At 40.6% G+C, this 25,022-nt stretch overlaps 2 protein-coding genes across 10 annotated transcripts in view; both read right to left on the reverse strand.

Moving 5' to 3' along the window:
- Window positions 1-7,262, reverse strand: part of LOC132103036 (rho guanine nucleotide exchange factor 1-like) — a 49,339-nt gene extending 42,077 nt beyond the window's left edge. For 6 of the 8 annotated variants that reach the window (XR_009423327.1, XR_009423325.1, XR_009423324.1 and 3 more), the window contains exon 1: window positions 6,932-7,259. The gene's annotated coding sequence lies outside the window, so the exon portion shown is untranslated. Of the gene's footprint in view, window positions 1-6,931 lie in introns of all 8 variants that reach the window. The other 2 variants (XR_009423323.1, XR_009423328.1) reach the window with 2 other exon arrangements.
- Window positions 7,263-9,159: 1,897 nt separating this feature from the next.
- Window positions 9,160-25,022, reverse strand: part of LOC132103641 (ETS domain-containing transcription factor ERF-like) — a 40,634-nt gene continuing 24,771 nt past the window's right edge. For both annotated transcript variants that reach the window (XM_059508735.1, XM_059508736.1), the window contains exons 3-7: window positions 20,278-20,354; window positions 14,704-14,938; window positions 13,248-13,434; window positions 11,536-11,665; window positions 9,160-10,026 (exon numbers count right to left, since the gene is read on the reverse strand). In XM_059508735.1, the coding sequence (XP_059364718.1) occupies window positions 9,188-10,026; window positions 11,536-11,665; window positions 13,248-13,434; window positions 14,704-14,938; window positions 20,278-20,341 (1,455 nt within the window). In that variant the 5' untranslated portion in view covers window positions 20,342-20,354 and the 3' untranslated portion in view covers window positions 9,160-9,187. The remainder of the gene's footprint in view (window positions 10,027-11,535; window positions 11,666-13,247; window positions 13,435-14,703; window positions 14,939-20,277; window positions 20,355-25,022) is intronic.

Consider the following 25,022-nt stretch of genomic DNA (forward strand, 5'->3'; position numbering starts at 1 on the left):
TAAAAACATGGACCAACACCAGCAAATGATATTGCACACCAAATCATCACAGACTGTGGAAACTTAACACTGGACTTAACACCCTTCCTCCAGACTCTAGGACCTTGGTTTCCAAATGAAATACAAAACTAGCTCTCATCTGAAAAGAAGACTTTGGACCACTGGGCAACAGTCCAGTTCTTCTTCTCCTTAGCCCAGGTAAGACACCTCTGATGTTGTCTGTGGTTCAGTAGTGGCTTAACAAGAGAAATACGACAACTGTAGCCAGATTCCTTGACATGTCTGTATGCCTTGACCCCAGCCTCAGTCCATTCCTTGTGAAGTTCACTCAAATTCTTGAATCGATTTTGCTTGACAATCCTCATAAGGCTGCGGATCTCTCGGTTGGTTGTCTATCTTTTTCTTCCACACTTTTTTCTTCTACTCAACTTTCTGTTAACATGCTTGGATACAGCACTCTGTGAACAGCCAGCTTTTTTGGCAATGAAAGTTTGTGGCTTACCCTCCTTGTGGAGGGTGTCAATGATTGTCTTCTGGACAACTGTCAGATCAGTACTCTTCCCCATGATTGTAACCTATTGAACCAAATTGAGAGACCATTTTGAAGGCTCAGGAAACCTTTGCAGTTGTTTTGAGTTGATTAGCTGATTGGCATGTCAACATATTCTAATTTGTTGAGAGAGTGAATTGGTGGGTTTTTGTTAAATGTGAGCCAAAAATCATCACAATTAAAAGAACCAGAGACTTAAAACTACTTCACTCTGTGTGAACTGAATTTATTTAATACACGAGTTTCACAATTTGAGTTGAATTACTGAAATTAACTTTACCACAACATTCTAATTTATTGAGAAGCACCTGTATTACCTTGCATTACACGCTGTTCTCAATGACATGTATTTTTGAGTCCAGTGTTTCATGCACCACTCACACAAGACACAAGATGGAGCACAACAGAGTGGAAAAAATGAGAGAATATAACGGACATCCAGTGGCCAGACATCTGTACATAAGCCATCCATTAAAAAATAGCCCAAGAGAAACATAACGTGAAAGCTAACCAAACGAGCACTACCAGTGATGAGTTTAGTGAATTTTTGAGAAGTTTGGTTTAGTAATTATTACAGCAGAACAGCCTCTGCAATAACACGATAAAAGAGGTATTGTGTGATACTACTTGGTATTGGGGCAAATGTGATTTACCTACATTACCGTTCAAAAGTTTTAATCATGTGACACTAAAGACTGGAGTAATTGCGACTGAAATTCAGCCTTGTCATCACAGAAATAAATTTAAAAAAATAGAAAACAGAAAATTATAACATTATTTACAATGCTAATGTCTTTATTTTTCATTTAACATATGCAGCCTTCGTGAAAATAACATGCATGTGCGTCTTACACATGCATTTAAAAACCTTACCAAACCCAAATTTTGAAATGCTGTGTATTTAATAATTATGATTGAGCAAATGGAAAGAAGATGATTGAACAGATTCAAGATTAAGATGCTTGCTTTGAGATATTTCCTACAAACAAGCTTGAATCATACAGATCATGTACAAGGCCAATCCAACTGGCTTCGTGACAGGCTAATCATTCCAGCTTTTCCACAGAACTACAGTAATCAGGAATCTCTTTGTAATGGGTTGTACCATCATCTAAAGCCATAAATGCCTGAAGCTTTTCATTGTTGACCTAAACCTGTTTGCATCTCAGTGACTTTGTATCTTCTTCCTGTTTTTCCATTATGACCTACAGTTACGTAAAACCACAAAAAGCTACAAGTATAACAATGCTTGTGGCCATTCCATGTGTCAGTGCTACATAACAGAACAATCTGAACTGTAATGACCTCTTAAAGGATTATACATTTTGACAGCAGTGCGTTTTAATCCAAACGAACTCAATATGATTTTTTTTTATGAAAGGAAGCAAGAAATAAGAATGTTTACATATAACAACACTAAGATGAATACAGAGTACCATCAGCTTACAGAGGAATACAGGCAGGTTAACTGATGGCTGCAATTTCTCTTCAAATGCATCCAATAATTATGAACAAGGCTCACTCCATGAAGGTTAAACTAATCTAATCCCAGTTCACTCTAGCTGTCAGACAGTCGTAGCAAAGAACTGCATCAAGACTAACGATGCTTCTTAAGTGCTCCTTGCCCAAAAATGTAATGGACTACCGTGGTTTTCTACACAACAAATTACCTAGAAGCCAAACATAAAATGTAAACAATGGCCTACATCGATTTACCTTGACATTCGCTTATGTAACTACTACAAAAACAAACTAAGCCTTAAGTTAAAGCTACTTTATTTATAGACAAACACAAGGGCTACAATTTGTACTCAGTTTATTAAAGCATATCAATAAGAGTCATAATAAACCCTATTTTTGAGTTGCCAGGGCTTATCATAAATGTATCAAGATTCAATAGCTTTATTGTCATATGTACTAGAGTACAATGAAATTCTTACTTTGTTTACTTCTCTTGAGAATGACAGTGTAGAAAGAAACCGAACAAATATAACTTACACAGACAATACAAAATACATAAAAAATATAGAATATACAGTAAATTAAGCAAAAATATAAATGATAGCATAAACAAAGAAAGTGATTAAAGAAAAACAGAACCTTTATGCTAACTAGAAAATCAACTGTCAATAAAATATTCAGTCAAAGTAACTGTCAAAGTAAAAATATTCAGTGCAAGTTTAAATAAAGTGACAATTTTAAAGTGTCAAGTGGTGATAAAGTGTCAGTGTAAAGACTAAGGTTTAAATTGTCCATGATGTCAGTCAAATGCATTATGAGTGAATGGAGGTCCAGCAGGTAAAGTGCATAGGCTGAATTTAACCTGATGGTACAGGTAGAAGTGGCAGTGGATTTTGACTTTTTATTAGTCTAATGGCCTGGGGGTATAAACTGTTCTGGAGTCTGGATGTTCTGGCCGCAGTGCTCCGGTACCGCTTGCCAGTGTGCACGCTGTGTGTATCAAGCATTACACACCAGTAGAGGTCGACTGATGTGGTGGTTTTGTCAGCACCGATAGATGACGTATCGGTTGATTAATCGGTATTGACCAGTGTGGTCCAACCTAGCTATCGGTATCAGTAAAACCTACAGTCATGGCCAAAGTTTTGGTAGTGACATAAATTTTGTATTTTGCAAAGTTTACTGCTTAAGATGTTGTGGTGTTCATTCACATCGTTTCTAGATTATTGTGTAGAGTGATCAGATGCATTTTAAATAATTGCTAAAAGCTTAATTGGCCCCAAAGAAATTTACTTTTTACAAAAAACTAATTTCGCTGTTTTTTGATCCTGACACAAAATGACCAGCTAACATTAATAGACTATTATCAGCAGCACATGTGAAAGTGTGAATGAGTACTAGTAAGGTGAAGGTGCGTTTGCCATAGAGACACACTGCCGAGTGAGAGAGATGTTTGGCCCTACGAAATGAACAAGACCGCGGCAGCACAAGAACACCCGCCACAAAAGCAACCTACAGTGTTACTTGTTGCGCGACTCGCCAAGCTTTACTTTCGTGGCTCGCATGGCAGTAAATAATACAACGACATGATCATGCAGTCAATAAAGATATTTCATAAAAACATTAAAAACAAGCAGGGCTATAACATTACCCATTAAAAAAAACTCATAACAGGTCTACACCGGACGCGAGCGGTGCGATCTGACGTTTTGTACACTGGATGCAGCATGATGTGACATGATCCCCATCAGTAAACTGATGCCTCCTATTTATGATAAAATATACTGACACTACGTTCAGATGATTTGCAACTGTAGTGTGGTGTCATCAAGTTTAGACAGACTTTTAGTGCAGCGGATCGTGGCATGACAACTCTCGCGTCCGGTATAGACACGGTTAGACAGTGTCTGCTCTATTTACAAATAATTTATATTTAAATAAATAAATAACCTAAACCAGCGGCATTACAAGATGGAAATATAGACTAGAAAATATATTTACACTTGCTCTGTCCTACGTCCATGACACTGACTCACTGAGTTGCCAGTTTTAATCGGAAAGCTCTTAACACCGAGTGTGCACTTGGATGGTTAGATGCATGATGGGCTAGTATAATAATAATAAAAAACTTAAAAAAAACTTAAGGTCTTTCCAGCAATTCTGCTTTTTTTTTTTAATCATCTTGTTTCAGTTACAAATTTGACTGGTAAATTATAAAGAATGATATTAAAACTGTTTTTGAACAATTTCTTTGTCATCTGAATATTGATTTTAAGTGGGGGGGGGGGGTAAATTTAAATCGTATATTGGATTTTTTTTAGGCCATATCGCCCAGCCCCATCATCAACATATGCAGCCATCAAAATGGTCTCACATGCAAGGAAATTGCTACAAAGAATACTGCACCTGAAATAACCATTTATTGGATCATCAAAAACTTCAAGGAGAGAGGTTTGACTGCAGTGAAGAAGTCTTTAGGACGTCCCAGGGTGTCCAGCAAGCGCAAGGACTGTCTCCTCATGAAGAGTCAGCTACAGAATCGTGTCTCCAGCAGAGCAGAACTTGCTCAGGAATGGCAGCAGGTTGGTGTGAGAGCATCTGCATGCACAGTGAGGCCAAGACTATTGGATAACAGCCTGGTGTCAAGAAGGGCATAAAAAGAAGCCACTTCTCCAAGAAAAAATGCCAAAGACAGACTGAAATTCTGCAGGAAGTTTAAGGATTGGACAGCAGAAGACTGGTGCAAAGCCTTACGACTGTTTGGGACATCTGGAAAATCAACTGTTCAGAGAAGAAAAGGAGAACGCTACCATGAGACCTGTCTTGTGCCAACAGTGAAGCATCCTGAGACCATCCATGTGTGGAGTCGCTTTTCAACCAAAGGAGTGGGCTTTCAATAATTCTGCCCAAAAACACTGCCATGAATAAAGAATGGTATTAAAACATCCTGTAAGAGCAACTTCTACCACAATCCATGCATTTTCCAGCATGGAGCACCATGTCATAAAGCAAGAGTGATAAAGTGGCTCAAAGTTCATAACATTGAAATTTTGGATCCGTGGCCAATTCCATAGATAACCTATGATCAGTCCTCAAAAGGCAACTGGACAAGCAGAACCCCACAAATTGTGAACTCTGAGAACTAATAAGGCAAGAATGGATTGCCATCAGTCAGGTTTAGCCCAGAAGATATTATCCAGCATACCAGCGCAAACTGCAGAAGTTATGAAGAGCAAGGGTCAACACTGCAAATACTGACTTTTTTCTATCTTTTTTTGACAATAATAGTTAAAACGAAGCAAGGAGTATGCTTTCTGATAGTTCAAATGTGCATTTGTTTTCTTTTATGCATAGAAGCAGAGCAGTGTGAGTTTGCTTGTGGCAGTTAGCAGGTTTTTAAAGGTCATTGCTCTTGTGAAGTGAAGTGAAGTGACATTCAGCCAAGTATGGTGACCCATACTCAGAATTTGTGCTCTGCATTTAACCCATCCGAAATGCACACACACAGAGCAGTGAACACACACACACTGTGAGCACACACCCGGAGCAGTGGGCAGCCATTTATGCTGCGGCGCCTGGGGAGCAGTTGGGGGTTCGATGCCTTGCTCAAGGGCACCTAAGTCGTGGTATTGAAGGTGGAGAGAGAACTGTACATACCCCACCCACAATTCCTGCCGGCCCGGGACTCGAACTCACAACCTTTTGATTGGGAGCCCGACTTTCTAACCATTAGGCCACGACTCCCCTAAATGGTAAAAGGACTGCATTTATATAGCGCTTTCAACAGACCACATGGCCATCCAAAGCGCTTTACAAGTTGCCTCACATTCACCCATTCACACACTCATTCATACACCGACTGCGGTGTCAGCCATTCAAGGCGCCATCCAGCTCGTCGGGAGCAGCTGGGGTTAGGTGTCTTGCTCAAGGACACCTCGACACTTGGTCAGGTGGAGCCGGGGATTGAACCACCAACCTTCCGGTTTGTAGACAACCTACATGAACCACTGAGCCACTGCCGCCCCACGTGCCTTGTGCATTTTTCTCAGTGAGTGGGAAATGCAAAACACAGTGAATTAAAGCCCAATGATTGCAGAAGGCTTGGAACAAGAAGCGGAAATGCACTCCTCTCAGAAATGCTGATCCAGACCAGGCTTTCTTTTTGTTTGTTGCTTACAAACACATAAAAGCTGGTGCTCTGGTTTCTTTTTGAACGGTTTTACTTTTTAGTAGAAGAAATAAGAACAGGCTAATTTTACCTGAAAAGAACTTATTTATTATTACATAAATCACAATAGGACGAAATTTCAGCCGCGCTTATATGCAGTAGCCTACAACACAACTTTCTCTATGTTGCTTAAATATTAATATTATTCATGAACAAAAAAAAAAAAAAAAAAAAAAAAAAAAAACCTGCTGCCTGAAAGGCTTTACATTTACAACTGATATAGCTTATTTTAAATATATGAAATTATTTACAGTATAGAGCTAACATCTTGCATTGCTTATCAAGGCTGAAAAATCAACAACAACGCAAAAGGTGGCTATGTTGACATAGCTCTTGCATGTACTGTAGCCTTTATATCGCGACGGACTCCATTCGAGCAAAACTGTTAAGCTGTGAGAGTTGTTCATTCGAAACATCTCGCTTTAAATATTATCTTCGCTCTCTGTTGAAAAGAGAGGCGCGAGTCGACGGAAATAACAGGAATGCTGGCAAAGCTTACATTGTAGCCAAACAGCATTCCTCTCGCTGAGCAAAGACTAACTGACAGGATTGAATCGCTCGCCGATCGTGCTAATCTACCATGCGAATAGGTTCCCTCTGATGACAAATCACATCATCGCGCACCAACAAACATTAAATGCCTCCAAATCATAACAGACCCCCTAATCTATATATTTAAGCTTAAACCTTACCTCTCCTAAAAGGTGAGACGAATTGACAAGCGCCTCTGAAGGCTTCCTGTTCTAAAGTTGTTGTATGTCGTTGTAAAAAAACATTGTACGCGGAAGTGGAGAGCAATTCATGCGCGCGACGTTTGACAGCAGATATAAAAGTAGGACTAAAACATTCCTCTTTGTGATCACTAAATATGTTCAGTGATCCACGAGTGCACTCAACTGAAAGCGTTTTTTTTTCAATAGTTGGAAACGTAACTTTTGCCGTCCACTGCCCCTTCCTGTGACTTGCGACCACCAAAGGCCGAAAGATGTCCAAAAATCGTTTTATGCATCCCCGTGTGGTTCCGTGTAGTGTTACACTAAATTTGTTCCCCTTCGTTTGAATGGCTCTCGGGTTTTTCAGCGCGTGTGCAGGGACACTACGGCCCCGCGTGGCATTACATATATTCACGATTTATGAATGTGCCAGTGCCAAGTCTGTGTCTGGAGGTAGAAATGGACCTTACGTGAAACTACCCCATTCTAGCTTGCATTTTCTGTATTTTTTTTAATACACTGAACTCATGTTGTTGTTTGTATGCGCAGGATATATAATAGATATTTTTTGCGCTTCTATTTTGCTAGATAATCTCTGATATTCAGTGAATTTGGTAGGCTACTTGACGGGATGTAGGCCTACTTATAAAGCTTTTTACACATACAGAAACAAGTAGCCTACAGGTATTTTTTTATGAAATGCATTTGCTCTGAAATCATAAATTGAACTCCAAAAAAACACTCTCACAGTTGAATCATAAGAATATTGTTTATTGCTCTTGAGGATATTACTCTTTGCTCATTTTTGTTCTAGTCATCCTTTCAGTTTTAAATTTCACAATTAAACAAAGAACATCTTTACTGAAAGGTAAATGTTTTTTTTTTTCAATGTGTACAAACAACTACACAAAGTCCTATGTACAGCTGAAATCTCCTCTAATACGGGCAAGTCAAGGGCACCAACTGTCGTGTAACAAGTTCTTTCAAATTCTTATCTAAAAAGAGATAATATCTTCCCAAAGAATCAGAAGAATATCTGGAAATATTGCTGCCATGGTTTGGTAAAATCTTACTTGCATTTTGCTCTTGTATAAAATGTTATCTGTACCCCCCTCCCCCCAACTTGTCTGAATTGTATTTGAAGGTAATATATTAATCAGAGTGTGTCATTCTGCTCCTATGTATTGTTTTTACATTCAAATCAGATGTTCATATATCAAACGTAATAAACGTTACATGAACACTGGTTAAATAAATTAGCAGATGCTGCAACTAATATTATTCACACTTTTTAGTACTTCACCACTGGGTAAATAAATTATTGAAATAAGAGACTAGTGGCATAACTCCGTCCATCAGGATCATCTACTCGGAGGTATCTGGGGAAAATTTCCACAGGGCACAATCAGAAAGAGCAGGGTTTTTTTGTTATTTGGTAATTTTTTTTTTTTTTTTGCACACTTCCCCATCTAAATGCCATTCTTATTACCATGTGTAAAACAAGTGCTCTTTCTTTGTCAACTTTGGGTCACTACACATATATACTTAACAATTTTCCTGTCTCATATATCACTCTTCAGTTAGATACAGAGTAAAATGATACCAATACAACTATCCCATATAGTAATAGTACTTAAATGTACACAATAATAAAATATATACAATGAAATAGATACAAACTTTAAATATTCACTGGCATGAGCAGTATTGATTCCATCTCTTATTCTCAGGGTCATAAATTATTTTGAATATTAAAAAAAAAAGACATGGACTAGACCTGAAAATTGAAAGTGAACATAAATAAATAGTTTCCTTTCAGAAACTATGAAAGGCTTAGATAAATACAACCACAAGATGGCAATGTTTGACCATTTATATGTCTAAATCCCTTGGAATCAGCACGAAAATAAAAACAAAAGTGCTTCATTGCAACACAACTGAATCACCTTAAAATAACTATGAGTGTTGCCATTATTGCATTTTGCTTGTGTTACACTCTTCAGCTGAACACTGTATTGCAGAGCTTAACATTCATTTAATGAAAAGTCTGAAATACACGAAACTGAACAAATTTACTGCCTGTTTCAGCAGGGCCAGAATGCAGTGCAATCTAAAAAGTGTGTTATTTCACAAATGCAGGAATACACAGACAGAATAAGAGAAAGAGAGAACCTGCAAGACAAAAAATAAATAAATAAATAAATAAATAAAAAAAATCTCACACAACAGAACAAATTAACTGTGAGCAAGTTTAAGTGTCTCTGTTTCCCTGTGCCGGTCGATTATAGTGAGGGAAGGCGAGAGGGATGGAGGCAGGGATGATGGTGGAGGAGTCAGGGGTCCCAGTCTTTTGAGGGGATGCGGAGACACAGGTGGAGGAAGAGAAGAGAGAGGGGGCAAAACTCCCCCGAGACCCCCAGTTTTGGCCTCTAGAGGGTGTGAGCGACCACCCAGCCCTGGCTCCTTCCCCAGAGAGAAGTCCCGCTCGTTCTCATTCTCTGAGCTGCAGTCGCTCAAGTCTGTGATCTCCAGCTCAGAGTCAGACTCCGGATCCTGCTTCACACCCTTTCTCCGCTCAGAAGGGCTTTGACGGCCTCCTCCTCCATTTCCCATGCCAACTCCACCCAAACCCAATCCTAGGCCTAACCCCAAACCAAGACCTCCACCCATTATGCCAGTGTTGGTCTCCCCTCTTTCCCGGTCACCCACACCTGTACCCCCGTTCCCCGGCTCAGTCCGTCCGAGTGGCAAGTTCCCTGGGTATGGTGGGATGCAGAGTCTGGGAGGTTGACCACCTGCAGAGCCATTTGCTCCTCCCGTTTGACCACGTTCTGCCCCGGAAGTGTATCCGGGGGGTAAGAGCGAAGAGAAGGGGTGTGACAGCTGAGACAGGCTGGAATGGAGTGGGCTGGGATAGAAATGTGAAGAGTAGAGGGAGCCTGGGGGCAATTTGGGACAGTTGTTCAGAGAAAAGGCCCCTGGGAGATATGGGTTGAAGCCCCAGGGGTAGTCAAAAGAGGGGTTCCGTGGGTAAGGACCCAAAAGGGATGGAGGTTTGGAGTAACAAGGAGCCCCTGTGGGAGAAATTGAAAAACATGGAATGGAAACCAGTGTTAATGTTTAAGATCAGATGTTAGGGACAAGACTGAGAACAGAGAATGTGAGGCAACTTGTTCTTCGAGAGAAAACTAGAAAGCTTGTTATTGTTATGAATAATATATTCCTAAAACGTAAGAAAAATGTGATGTGAAGAAAACATGTGAGAATATTATGATTATTTATTAATTCCAGTGTTGACTTAAATCTCACTCTCTCTCTAAATGTATGTACACTTTATGATCTGCAATTATTTCATCAAAAATACAGTAAAAACTAATTGTGAACTATTATTAAAATTTAAATTATTATTATTATTTTTTATATATTTTAAAATGTAATTACTCATTACTCTAGTCTTCAGCGCCACATGAACCTTCGTAAATCATTCTAATATGCTGATTTTGTCCAAAAACATTTCATGTTATTATCAACATTAAAACGGTTTAATGTTTAAAGTCTGTGTCTAATTATTAGTAATTAATTTATTAATTTAAATAATTAATTTTTGGTTTTCTACATTATTCATATAATATTATAAGATGCAAGATCAAATGGAATGGAAATAGAAATAAGAAATCAGCCAGCTTATTTTCCCCACAAATGAATTAATAAATTATCCTAATATTCTCAAATGTACCTATGAGATGAAATGAGAGCTTTTTTCACACTGATAATATTTTACATGGTTTTCACAATGTTTTTGCATACATTACAAACACATTTTCTTCATACTGTCACCTTTTCCTCCATCTCTCTTTCTTTTCTTCATTCTTGTCTACTTCACTTTCTCCATTTTTTTCTTTCCCTCTCTTTTTATCTCCTCTGCCTCTCTCTGTGTTATTTGCTATGCAGGGCTAATTTGACAGTGCTAGAGTGTGTGTGTACGTATAGGGCCAGGAGTAGCTGGCAGACACATGAATATTGAATCAGTCAGGCAGGCTTCACTTGCTTATGAAAACACAGTAATGGGCGCCCACAGGCCACAAACTGAAGCCTGCACCCTCAATTAGGGCCTTCCTGCTTGGGAAGGGATTAGGACAGGGGGTACACATGGGAGGCAGAGAGGGGTAAGAAGAGGAGGAGGGTGGAACAGGACCTCAGGACAAACAAAGTTGAAGGGGTGAGGTTTTTTTTGTGGGAGGGGGAGTCGCATTGACATACTCATGCCCTCATACATTCTGATACACCAGAATTTCAGTGTATGTGCAGAGCATTTGAAAAGACAAAGGGGTGTGCACATGACACCAAACCTCTCAGAGGAAGTGCTAGTGCACAAATGCAAGTGTAAAATACAAATGGAAACTAACACTGTCATGTAAATAAAAAAAACTAGTGATAACAGTGTGAACTAATCACTTATATCTGAACTCACACTTATATACTTCACTGCTCTTAAAAAACAAAGAACCTTTACAAATTAACATTAATCCATAATGTTCTCTATCACATTTGTCAAATTTGTTGTTCGGTTTCATTTGTCTCACCTGAGCCGAGGAAAGGAAAAGTGTCCAGTCTCAGCTTGTCCCCTTCAGGCCCTGGGGCCCCTGCAGTGCGCTCAAATATAGAGGGCCCTCGACCTGATTCAGGTAAACGAGGGAATAAAGACTGAAGGGCCTGGGAAAGATGGGAAAGAGAAAACACAGTGTGTCAGGATCATTACACAGTGAAAAAGACAGAGTGAGAAGAAAGTTTAATAAATTACATTGTTTAAATGGAGTAATTTACTAAAAAGTACAATACTGATAGGATAACTAATAATCTTGTCAATTTTAACAAATATTCAGAATTTTATAAATAAGCAACAATTTTATTTTGATGTTTATGTAGTAGTAAAAATGTTGAAGTCATAAAAAAAATTTAATAAATGGTGAACAGGCCAAGAATTCATTGCTGTAAATTCATCGGATGATGATAAGAAACCATGACATCTTTAACACTGTCTTGAAAATCTTGAAATAAGAAAGTCTTGTCTTAAACACTTCATAAGATGTCAGTCAGAGTAGGCCACAAAGAGATCCTGGGTTTTCCCTCCCAAAATGTGAAACAGCTTTTGGGAGCAGATTAGAAAAGGGTGCTGGTGGATAAAGCTCAGTAAAGGAAACCTAGATGTCATCGCAGGAATTTTAGAGGATGAACGCTGTAAAGATTCTCTCTCTCTCTCTCTTTTTTTATTAGTGACATGGAGGTGATCAATAATTTGTCACTCTTTTCTTCTCAGTGAGAAAAGGCACAACTGTAGTTCGAAGCTACGTAATCTGGAATGCTTAACAAAACTGCATTAATTACATGCCACTGATCCGACAGCCCCACCTTCTCTTTCATTTCTCACGTCTTTCATTTTCAATCAATGGCAGTGATGAGTATGCCATCCTAGACAGAGATGAAAGGAAAGGGATAATGTCTTCTTTTGTTTTAAGGCTATAATGCCATCTGTGACATTCTCTCTACTTTCTTCTTCACCTCTGACTCGCTCTCTTTCCTTTCTCCTTCAGTCTCCTCTAGTCAAGATGTACAGCATATACATTTCTCATAGAATGACCTGGGTAGATTTATTTATCCATTTATTTATTTTACGGCTAAAGTAAAGTCTGATAATTAATAAAAACAATCATTTTATTACTGTATTTTACTTATTTTAACTTACCTTGTATTGCAAATTAACCACTCTTTATTCTTTTAAACCAAATTGTATTTTAAGGTGCATATTTTAAATCATTTCAGGTTTCTGAAACCTTTATTGATAAATCATATTCTCAGTCTTTTTGTATTCAAATAGAACATTTAAATTGATGCTTTGCCCCTAGTATTCAGATGATAACTATTTTAGTTAACGTTTAACATTAACCTAAGGTGAATAAAACAGACAGTGGAAAATAAATAAAATAAATACAGAAAAAAAGATACCTACATACAGACTGACTCTGTTCAATCAATAGCCTGATCCCTCACATCAAAGCTAATACGGAGAGCCTTATACAGTATGGGTAAAAAAATCCCATCAATCATTCAACACTGGCAATAGAGCTGTTATTATCACAGAGCACGTCAGCTCTTCAAGTTTTTGTCTGACTTCATTCTTCTCTTCCACCTAGCGGTTCATTCCTGTCTCTCATTATCTTGAGTTCTGATCTGATGATATTATTCTCCTGTAAATGCACTGCACCTAATACATGCAACGCATTTTTTTTATTTGTACCTCAGGCGTGACAGGGCTGCAGTCTGGTGTTGCTCCTCCTCCATTGAAGTGGTTCTGGGCCAACAGGAACGGAGAGCTGGCCATGTCCAGCAGTGGGTAATTCACCAGAACCACCTTACTGAAGTTGAATTTGTAGGTGAAGCGCTTTCCTTTAGTTTTGTGCAAAATGCGTTTATTGTAGTAGTACCTGCAGGTTGGAGAACAGAAAAAATATATATATATACACAAGAATAAGCTAAATGTTTCAGAGTTTTTTTTGTCTATACAGCGACACCCAATATTGTTGTGTTTTTCAAGCCATAGAGTTTTGGAATGACACGAGAATGAATAAACGACACAGGTTTAATTTTCGGCTGAACTATCCCTTTAAAGGGGGGGAAGCCTGCCTCCTCCTCCAACCTGAAACATTTTCCAGGGTCATGGCCTTTTATTCGGGAATGTCAGCCTTGTCAGCTTCCTGTTCTGCACACTCATGTCTGCTTAGATTTCCCTTAACATCACACAGCCATGTATCGCTCAGTTGGAAATATGAGATGGATCTGTCCAGAATCTTTGTGTCTTTTCCCCTGACCATCACCCGTTCACGTTCATCACAAGTGTCAGAGCACTTTGAGGATGCTCACCTGTGCATGAGAGCAAGGCTCTTTAATCTCAGCACACTTTATGCTTGACTTCACCTTACCCGGTCTGACAGCCTACACAAGTTGGCGTGATGCAATCTGCCGGCGCAATTATTTGTAAGCTTTTATTTCATGTGGCAATTGTGCCCCTTAATTGAGCAATTAAGCAAGGCTAATCAACGAGGCTAATTATGGCCTGTGCCTATTCATAACAATTAGCAACTAGCGACAGCATCTATTAAAGGGAGGTTTAGGGGAGGAGGGAGCAAAGCAGAGCGATAAAAGACATGGGATGAGAAATGGATAAGCATATTTGCATGAAAATGCGCAGAAGTACTTCACTCAGGGTCAAAGTTCAAACATTAAAAGTTTTAAAAGTTTGGAAGTTTGGAAGGAGATCTGATTTAAGTTTGTTGAGGTACGAATCAATCTTAGACTTAATTTCAAAATCCCCAACGACAAGTATTCTTTATATGAGGCTCTTGCCGAAGAACATCCAGAATCCATTTAGATGTTTAAAGATTCCACAAATTGGACTGTATTGATGTTCTTCAGAGGGAAGGCAGCACTTAAAATATCCACATACTATCAAGCATGGAGGGGCCAATGCTATTATACAGGATATTATGAGAGGAAAAAATAAATGATGTTTTTCCCTTCATCAAATGCAAGATAAAAACACACGCAAACACAGAAAAACAGCCAAACAGACTATATACTCAACAAAGCACACCATCTAGAATATGCATATTGCATGAGAGAACAATAAAAGGCAGCAATTAAGCATTAACACAGAAAACTATCCTATGAATATGAAACATGCATGCTGTGCATACCTTAGTGCTCGGCTGAGCTTGTCGTAGTTCATGTGAGGTTTGCACTTCCGAATGCCCCACAGTCTTGCCACCTCATCTGGGTCTTTGATCACAAATTCTCCATAGTCTCCCTGCCAGGCAATCACCCCGTGGTATTCCTCCTTCTGCAGCAGCTCCAGGATGAAGTGCCACAGCTGGATCTGCCTGGAGCCTGGGCTTGATTCTGGCTTATAGGCCCAGTCTGGGAAGGCGATGCCTGAGGAAAGGGAGGCGAGTAAGTGAAAGGATTTGGATAAGGCCTGTTGGTTTTGTTACTTGCTAAAAGCATTTCTGTCTGAAATAACTGATGAAGCGATGGGTGTTTTGATCCTAGGGAATAGTTAGCCTGTGTTTTAAAGTATATATATATATATATATATATATATATATATACAGTCGTGGCCAAAAGTTTTGAGAATTACATAAATATTGGAAATTGGAAAAGTTGCTGCTTAAGTGTTTATAATAGCAATTTGCATATACTCCAGAATGTTATGAAGAGTGATCAGATAAATTGCATAGTCCTTCTTTGCCATGAAAATTAACTTAATCCCAAAAAAACCTTTCCACTGCATTTCATTGCTGTCATTAAAGGACCTGCTGAGATCATTTCAGTAATCGTCTTGTTAACTCAGGTGAGAATGTTGACGAGCACAAGGCTGGAGATCATTATGTCAGGCTGATTGGGTTAGAATGGCAGACTTGACATGTTAAAAGGAGGGTGATGCTTGAAATCATTGTTCTTCCATTGTTAACCATGGTGACCTGCAAAGAAACGCGTGCAGCCATCATTGCGTTGCATAAAAATGGCTTCACAGGCAAGGATATTGTGGCTACTAAGATTGCACCTAAATCAACAATTTATAGGATCATCAAGAACTTCAAGGAAAGAGGTTCAATTCTTGTACAGAAGGCTTCAGGGCGTCCAAGAAAGTCCAGCAAGCGCCAGGATCGTCTCCTAAAGAGGATTCAGCTGCGGGATCGGAGTGCCACCAGTGCAGAGCTTGCTCAGGAATGGCAGCAGACAGGTGTGAGCGCATCTGCACGCACAGTGAGGCCAAGACTTTTGGAAGATGGCCTTGTGTCAAGAAGGGCAGCAAAGAAGCCAATTCTCTCCAAAAAAAACCATCAGGGACAGATTGATCTTCTGCAGAAAGTATAGTGAATGGACTGCTGAGGATTGGGGCAAAGTCATATTCTCAGATGAAGCCCCTTTCCGATTGTTTGGGGCATCTGGAAAAAGGCTTGTCCGGAGAAGAAAAGGTGAGCGCTACCATCAGTCCTGTGTCATGCCAACAGTAAAGCATCCTGACACCATTCATGTGTGGGGTTGCTTCTCATCCAAGGGAGTGGGCTCACTCACAATTCTGCCCGAAAACACAGCCATGAATAAAGAATGGTACCAAAACACCCTCCAACAGCAACTTCTTCCAACAATCCAACAACAGTTTGGTGAAGAACAATGCATTTTCCAGCAAGATGGAGCACCGTGCCATAAGGCAAAAGTGATAACTAAGTGTCACGGCTTACGCTGCTGGAAGGAACACGGAGCCGAGGGATAAACGAAACAAGGATTTATTAAATAAAACATAGGCAAGGTAAGTGGCAAATAACAGGTGGCAAGTGGCAAGTAGACAAGTTGACAAATAACAAGAAGACGAGTTGACAAGTTGACGAGTAACAAGTAGACTAGTTGACGAGTAGACCCGACAAAACAGAACAGAAAGGACACGGCTTTTATACAAAGGATAATGGGGAAACACAGGTGGATGGCATGACTAAATTAACAGGGACATGGAACACATGCGGAAATGACTAGACACACCTGGGAACTAATGGTGTGTCTAGTCCATGGATGGACTAGATGAAGGAGCCTGACGGAGCCGGAGGGACGGAGGGATGAGGCGAAGCCGGAGGAGTGGAGTCCCGAGGCATAGGATGGACGACGCCAGACCAAGGCGGAGCCGGAGGGACGAGGGAGCCAGGCAGAGCCTGCGGACTGCCGGGCCACGGCGGAGAGGAAGGAGCTAGGAGCCATGGTGGAGCCGACGGGTCAACGGGCCGAGGCGGAGTCCAGGCCTCAGAGGCTGGAGGCGGAGGTGAGGGAGACGCCGACCAAGGCGTCGCTGGAGGATGGCGGTCCCGCTGAGCTCGCACCACAATGATGGTAGGCTGAGGGCGAGCAGAGGGGCAGCCAGACGACAGCGGAGGAGGAGGCAGGAGTGGGTGGGAGGGTGGGAATTTTGGAGGAGCAGGCATTGGAGTAAGCTCTGGGGCTGGAGCCCTTCCTGGGCTTAACGGAGGATCAGGAGCCCGTCCTGGGCTTAACGGAGAATCAGGAGCCCGTCCTGGGCTTAACGGGGGTTCAGGAGCCCGTCCTGGGCTTAACGGGGGTTCAGGAGCCCGTCCTGGGTTTAACGGGGGTTCAGGAGCCCGTCCTGGGTTTAACGGGGGTTCAGGAGCCCGTCCTCGGCTTAACGGGGGATCAGGAGCCCGTCCTGGGCTTAAAGGAGGATCAGGAGCCCGTCCTGGGCTTAACGGAAGATCAGGAGCCCTTCCTGGGCTTAACAGAGGATCAGGAGCCCGTCCTGGGCTTAACGGAAGATCAGGAGCCCGTCCTGGGCTTAACAGAGGATCAGGAGCCCGTCCTGGGCTTAACGGGGGTTCAGGAGCCCGTCCTGGGCTTAACGGGGGTTCAGGAGCCCGTCCTGGGCTTAACGGGGGTTCAGGAGCCCGTCCTGGGCTTAACGGAGGATCAGGAGCCCGTCCTGGGCTTAACGGAGGATCAGGAGCCCGTCCTGGGCTTAACGGGGGATTAGGAGCCCGTCCTGGGCTTAACGGGGGAACAGGAGCCCGTCCTGGGCTTAACAGGGGAACAGGAGCCCGTCCTGGGCTTAACGGGGAATCAGGAGCCCGTCCTGGGCTTAACGGGGGAACAGGAGCCCGTCCTGGGCTTACAGGAGGATCTGGCATAGGTGAATTGGAAACCCCCTCATTTTGACCCATTTGGCGCTCCACATTTTGCTCCCTCGTGGTGGGCAGTGTCGCCGGCTCTCGCACCTGGTCTGACAGGTTGCTCTCTGGCTCTCCGTCATCGGTGGGCTCGGGCTTATGCCTCGTACCGTGGGGAGATTGTAGGCTGGGCTCTGGGTCCAGAGTGGACCTGGCGAGATCCTCCATTGGGCCGACGGTGAGAGGTGACCCATTTCTCACCAGATTCCACTCTATAAATGCGGCGAAATCCTCCCGAGGACCATCTTCGGGCGACAACGCTCTGCACCTGGAGTTCAGGCTGGCGTGATAAAAGGTGCAGAGCGCGTGGTCCGGGTAGCTGGTGGCATTAGCTATCCAGAGAAACCGTCTGGTATGGTCCTCGAGAGACAGTCCCTCCTGCTCCAGCAGGAGGAGGAGGTATTCGGGGCGATAGAGGGGATCCATGACACACTGCGGAAAGAAAAAGACTGTGAAAAAACGGAAAACAAAACGGAGGGAAACACGCAGTTTTTAACTTTTTAGGTCGGGTCTTCTGTCACGGCTTACGCTGCTGGAAGGAACACGGAGCCGAGGGATAAACGAAACAAGGATTTATTAAATAAAACATAGGCAAGGTAAGTGGCAAATAACAGGTGGCAAGTGGCAAGTAGACAAGTTGACAAATAACAAGAAGACGAGTTGACAAGTTGACGAGTAACAAGTAGACTAGTTGACGAGTAGACCCGACAAAACAGAACAGAAAGGACACGGCTTTTATACAAAGGATAATGGGGAAACACAGGTGGATGGCATGACTAAATTAACAGGGACATGGAACACATGCGGAAATGACTAGACACACCTGGGAACTAATCAAACCACACACGGAAGACAGAAACTGGGTCACAGGGGCAAAAACACACAAAATGAGTCCAGGTGTGTGACACTAAGTGGCTCGGGGTCCAGAATATTGAAATTTTGGGTCCATGGCCTGGAAACTTCCCAGATCTTAATCCCATTGAGAACTTGTGGTCAATCCTCAAGAGGCGGGTGGACAAACAAAAACCCACTAATTCACTCCAAGAAGTGATTATGAAAGAATGGGTTGCTATCAGTCAGGATTTGGCCCAGAAGTTGATTGAGAGCATGCCCAGTCGAATTGCAGAGGTCTTGAAAAAGAAGGGCCAACCCTGCAAATACTGACTCTTTGCATAAATGTCTTGTAATTGTCGATAAAAGCCTTTGAAACGTATGAAGTGCTTGTAATTATATTTCAGTACATCACAGAAACAACTGAAACAAAGATCTAAAAGCAGTTTAGCAGCAAACTTTTTGAAAATTAATATTTATGTAATTCTCAAAACGTTTGGCCACAACTGTATATATATATATATATATATATATATACTTTAAAACACAGGTATATAAGTAAGTATATATGTAAGAGAATTTTACATTTTTCAAAAATAATAATATAAACAAAATCTTTCAATTGGTATATGTACCAGCTTATTGTTCAAAATGTAGCAACAGCTTAATGACATAATAGGAGTAAAAATTGAGTATCAGTTCTAACTGAATTTGTATTAGAAATTGTATGGCAGCGCTAGCAAACTGTGAAGCTATGAATAAGTGGGGATTTTTAAGCGATTATTATTGCAGGTTTCACTGTCACACCAGTAGGTGTCGACAAGAGGGTGTTTTTATTTGAAACTTTCACTGTCATTCATTTGTTCAAAACACTGATATATTCAGCGACAAAACTACTGACTAGGTGCCTGGAAAGCTGAAAAATCACAGAATGCATTCAAAGGTAGCAAGGCATCAAGGCACCTCTGAATACAATGTTAGGTTTACTTCCTGTCTTCTGATATGCCTGCATTTGGCATAGCTTCATTTGATCGATTTTTGAAGGAAGCATATGCATCCTTGTCTGCCTTTGATATCCCATAATCCTGCGCGGTTCTGTAACATTTGAGCCAAAAATAAAAATGGCATCTGAAAGCTATGGTTAGTTGTCAGTTTATATGCGAAATGTATGTTTTTGACCAACTTATTAAACTTCTGATGTTACTTCTAGCAAGATTTTAATTAATTATTAGTTTAGTTTCCATCAAAACCTGATGTTTTGTTGTAAATCGTAAATCATCAATTTCCCCACGCACTACTTTCAAAACTGTTTTATGGTGCTTTTTTCTACTGAAAGTTTGTTTTTGGAAGGACATTTCCTCAGAACAATGGTATGTTTGTGTTGTTAAACAACAGTACAATCCACTATATGCACTTCTATCCCTCACAGCCTCACTTCAACTCCTGTCAAAAATTAAATATGAGTCTACCCTGACCTACATTGTGTCTAAAATGTAAGTTGCTCAATATGAACTTCTATTTGAGTAAACTGTAGTATAATAGCATATCACACTCACAGTCATGCTGTTGGTCTTATTGGTGTGATAATTAGCTTAAATATGTATCATATCTTTGTTTTAAAAATCTATGTAACATCTATGCATCTGTTTCTACTTGTCTTGTCATACAGAACATCTTTAAAAAAAACAAAAAACAGCTCTTTCAATGTCTCACCTGGTGTCCAGAGGGTTGGGACAGGTGGCGTGAGCAGCAGGTCACTAACACAGTTACAGTCCATACCTCCACTACACCTGCATTCACACACAAACCAACAAAATGTGAGTGTAAACCATTTGAAGTTAGAACAAAGAAGGCTAAAGGCTAATGCATAATACTTTGACTTCAACAAATATGTGTCATGGGCTTGCGGACTCATTTCACCCACTACACACCAGTGTGTCAGAACATGCTGTTATAAACCATGAGGGCATGTCATTCCAGTGGCCTCTAAAATCAATCAATGCCAGTTCATTTGAAGGGTTTCTTTAAATATGGTTGCCGAAGGCTGTCCCTTCAGCCATGCACAAGATCACTGAGCATTTTTTCTCAAAGAGCAATGTTCAAAAGACTCCATCTCATGCTGAACACAAGAGGCCCTCAAGCAATTAGTCCTTATAGCTTCTCAAAGGTATTTCTTTGCACTTAAAAACATTACATTTTGTGATAAAGTGCAAAAATGTACATGATATTTTAAAACAAAATAATTTAACAGTAGGAAATAAAAAATCCATGTTTCCACTTGATTTGCACTAAAACGGAACTTAATTTCCAACGTGAAATATTCATGTTGCAGCGAAAGGAAATAAACTCGCCATGGTGGGCATGTGTTCATACAAAATAACTTCACTAACCATCACAATTTCATAAAGGTTGTTTTATAAAGCTCGGGTGGAAGAAAGAGGAGACGGTACAAGGGTATATTTAATGCTGGCCTCTCCTTCTCCCCCCTCTCCTCTCTCACTCTATTTAATTATGCTCTGTGAATTTTGGATCTTCCCTCCAGCATTGAAATGGAACGTGAATTATTGAGGTGTGTTTGTATAAATTATTATTGCTAACTCCAGGCACTTCTCTCACACACACACACCCCTACCCTTTGTTGCTTTTACTCTTTGGACTGTCCACTTGCTCTCCACCATCGTAACATCTACTTCTCAACTGGCTCTTTTTTTTTTTACATTCATCTGTCGTTATTTCTTTAGTGGAGTATCTTTTCTACTCAATAAAGTTAGTTTGTCAATTCAGTAGCTTCAATTTCGTTAGCTTTGCAAGGGCAAAGAATTTTTTTCACTTTCAATACTTGCCTTAGCAGGACAGTCTTTTACTTTGTTATACTAGACTATCAAATTATGAATAGATATTACTTTAACACTATTTAAAGCAATAATTGAGCACAATGCAACTGGTGCAGTCAATATCACACCTGTAAATGAATTAATTCAGATATTTTCATCCATCTTTTGTGAAATCTGTATTCAGTGCCTATCGGCCAGCCTATCCGATCAAAGCAAACCCAGCCTTACCTGCCCATGCACCTAACTGCACCCTCTCTCTCTTTCTCTCTTCTGTATGTTTTGCTCCCACTCAGTAATTTTCCATTTGATTTCGGAGGTAATGCATTTTTTACAAATCAAAGAGGAAGCCAGGACACCCCCCACCTCCCCATCACACCTCCCTTTCCCTCGATCTCCTTCTTTTGCCCTGCTCTTCCCCTCCAGGCCAGTGAGGAGATAAAGGAGCCCCCATCATTTCCTTGTTAGTTTTGATTTGGGCAGCACAGGGCTTTCAAGTTCTCCCCATCACCCCCAGAAACATTATAACTAGCAGCCAAGGGAATACATCTTCTCACAGTCTCCTAGATATGAAGACACTGATTCAGGGAGTGCACAACCACCACACACACCAAACAAAAAACTCCGAAAAAAAGATGCACATACACATGGACAGGGCAACACATAGTAACACTGTTCCCCAAGACAATATACTCAAACGCACTCGTGAGAAAAATAAAACACTTCTGTGACAGGTACATACGATCACATCAAGGTAACAAACTAACAGCAGCTCATAGTTATGTCATCTGTGAGTAGAAAAGAGTGGAATAAAATTTACACACAAGTTATACTTGATTTTAAAATTATATATAGAATAATTAATTATTTATCTAAATATATGAATATACATATATCTACGTATATATGTGTGAATGAGAAACAATTACAAAATATATATCAATTAATTTGATATATAAAATAAAATTATATGTTGTAAAGCAGAATGCATGGTTTAATATTAAATGTCATGACTGTATGTCAAATCATTTTTAATCATTAGGTAAATCTGTTTTGCAATGGTGTGGGGATTCAAAATATGCTAGTTTAATGCCATGGAAAAATGATTTGTGCTAATCTTATAGCACAAAAACACTAAGTATGAAATAATAAGTGTGCTGTTATAAACATTATTGCATTTAAACACAGGCATTGATTACTCATTCACTATGGAATAGCGATGCCCTACAGATTTAACATGTTTACCCCTGTGACTAATTGCATTTAATGAAAACTGCTGATTGCACATTAACGTTTTGACAAAACCGGGCTGCTGGAAACAAGGTTGTAATACATATTGGGTGAAACAAATAGAAAAATTGTACCAAAATAAAATGTTTAAAAGGTAAGGTACAGAAGTGGACTAAAGTGTGGAGGAAAAGAGACAGAACTGAGTAACAGATGTCTGACATTGTTTCTTGTTGTGAAAATGATGAACAGCAAGGTTCTGAAGCAGAGATACTGAGGGAATGTGATGAGGCTCGTCCCTCTTGCTCTCTACTCCCAGGACATGAAACAAACCCTCTGTATCTGTGTCATCTTTCTGTTTCAGGCTGCCACTGAAAAGGACTTACTGAGCTCCCTCGTCCCTCTCTCTCGTTCTCCCCCCACTGTTCCTTCCTCTTTCCTTCTTTTACTTTCTCTCTATCTCTCGATTTCTCTTGACTCTACTCTGACAGTCTGCACAGCCTCAGGGTCAAAGAACAGAAGGACTGGCTTGTGTGTTTGTTATGAAGAAGGAAAAGGGAGAGCAGGGAAACAGAGGGGTAAGGAGAGAAATGGTCAAGATGGAGAGCTTGAAATGGGACACATCTGACACATTGTGGACGCTACCAGACAAAACTGGCAGTTCCTATGCAAACTTGTGGAAGGGAAAATTTTTGAGTTTATTTGTTTACAGAATGTAGAGTTTCAGAATAACTCTTAATAATTCATAAATAGATGAGACATCATTGTCTTTCAGCTGGAGCGTGCAAAGTGAGGGGCATTTAATCACATTATTGAAAAATATGAATTTCTTTACAAAGATTAGTAGATCCCTTTTGTAATGGCTTTCTCTAAATAGGATGTAATAAATGGCAGTTATTTTAGAGAACCACACTTGAACTTGGAGAATGTTGCAACACATTTTTGCTTAAACATCTGTGGCTGCTCTGTGTTTTATTGCATGGTGTCTCAAACATTGATATCATTTTCATCCACTTCACATTAAAGTTTAGAATGTTTGCTTAAACGTCAAACAGTGCAATCTTCCTCATATGGACTTGTAAACTTTAAAAATGAATTTAGTGTGGCAATCAAATGTACTGTTAACTGATTAATTTAAAAAACAAATATAAAACACAAAGCATAAGCTAACAAACATAACAGTAGGCCTATGTGTCACACTCAGTTGTAGCAAATTTCAGCCATACATGGTCCTATTTTTTAACTTAATTCTACAAAATCTTGTTTAATATATTAATATATTAAACACGTTAAATATATTAAATGCATATTTATGAATCATATTAAAATTACATTAGATCTAATTAAACAACAATCTGCTGATACCACTTCTGTCATTTAACATCCCTAAATATTATTACAATCACACTGACATGAGATTACACTGCCCTTACTTCAAATTGCTTTTTATCCTGTAAAAGCTTTATATTGTTTATTGTATTGTTTACAAATAGAGACTTCGGTCACCCCAGGAGGGCGGTCACTGGTCACGCGTGATGGTGATTTCACCCCTGTAGCTCGTGTCTAATTGGTCGGGTCTCACCCCGTGTTACTGCACTCTCCCCAAACAGCGATCATCTTCCATAACACTCGCGAAGTTTAGATACGAGACCCAATAATTGAGATAATAAGGTAAAGAGAGCGTGGAAGCGGTGCCCAACATTTGTGGATGAGAAAGCCGAGGAAACTTGGTAAAAAAAATAGAAGACGGAACAGAACTTGCTCAACTTTAGGAGCGAGCGTGTGATATGGTATCGGTTTCTTATAGAACATCGTATTTAAGATACAAGGAAAAGAAGGGAAAAAAAGACGGAGAAAAGTATCAATCAATATGGTTAAATTATTCATCGTCATTAATTATCGATCGCTCTCCGTCGCCGACTCGTCCGCCTCGCGCCAGAGTTGAAAGGAGGGAGAGCGCGCTTTATTAAAACCGGCTCGAGCCTCATTGTTTCATGTCCCGCGGCAAAGAAAAAGCTCGAGCTTGGTTCTGCCCGCGCCAGTGAAAAATATACACACACATCGCCCCCCTTGAAGCTCTTTTTCTCTCCTCGCTCGCTTTCCCTCCCGACGCGCGGGAGAGCTTTGGGGAGCCTCGTACGGTGTTCACGGGGCGGCTGTGTCTCGCGTGGATCGATGTGGGATCAATGGCTCTCGCTGACTAATAGCCAGAGAGCGCCTTTGATCTCGCCGCTGAGAGATCAAAACCTGCGCGAGAGGGAAGAGAGAGGGGAAGAGAAAGAGGAAAATGCGCGGGAGAGCGAGCGGACTTTAAACTTAACACAAACACGCGCGCCGCTCGTACTCTGCAGTCGTCTTGTGAGGTGACATCACGATGTATTTTCCACGATTGTTTCCTCT

Source organism: Carassius carassius, chromosome 24 (genome assembly GCF_963082965.1).
Source record: "Carassius carassius chromosome 24, fCarCar2.1, whole genome shotgun sequence".
In the NCBI taxonomy this organism is placed as follows: Eukaryota; Metazoa; Chordata; class Actinopteri; order Cypriniformes; family Cyprinidae; genus Carassius; species Carassius carassius.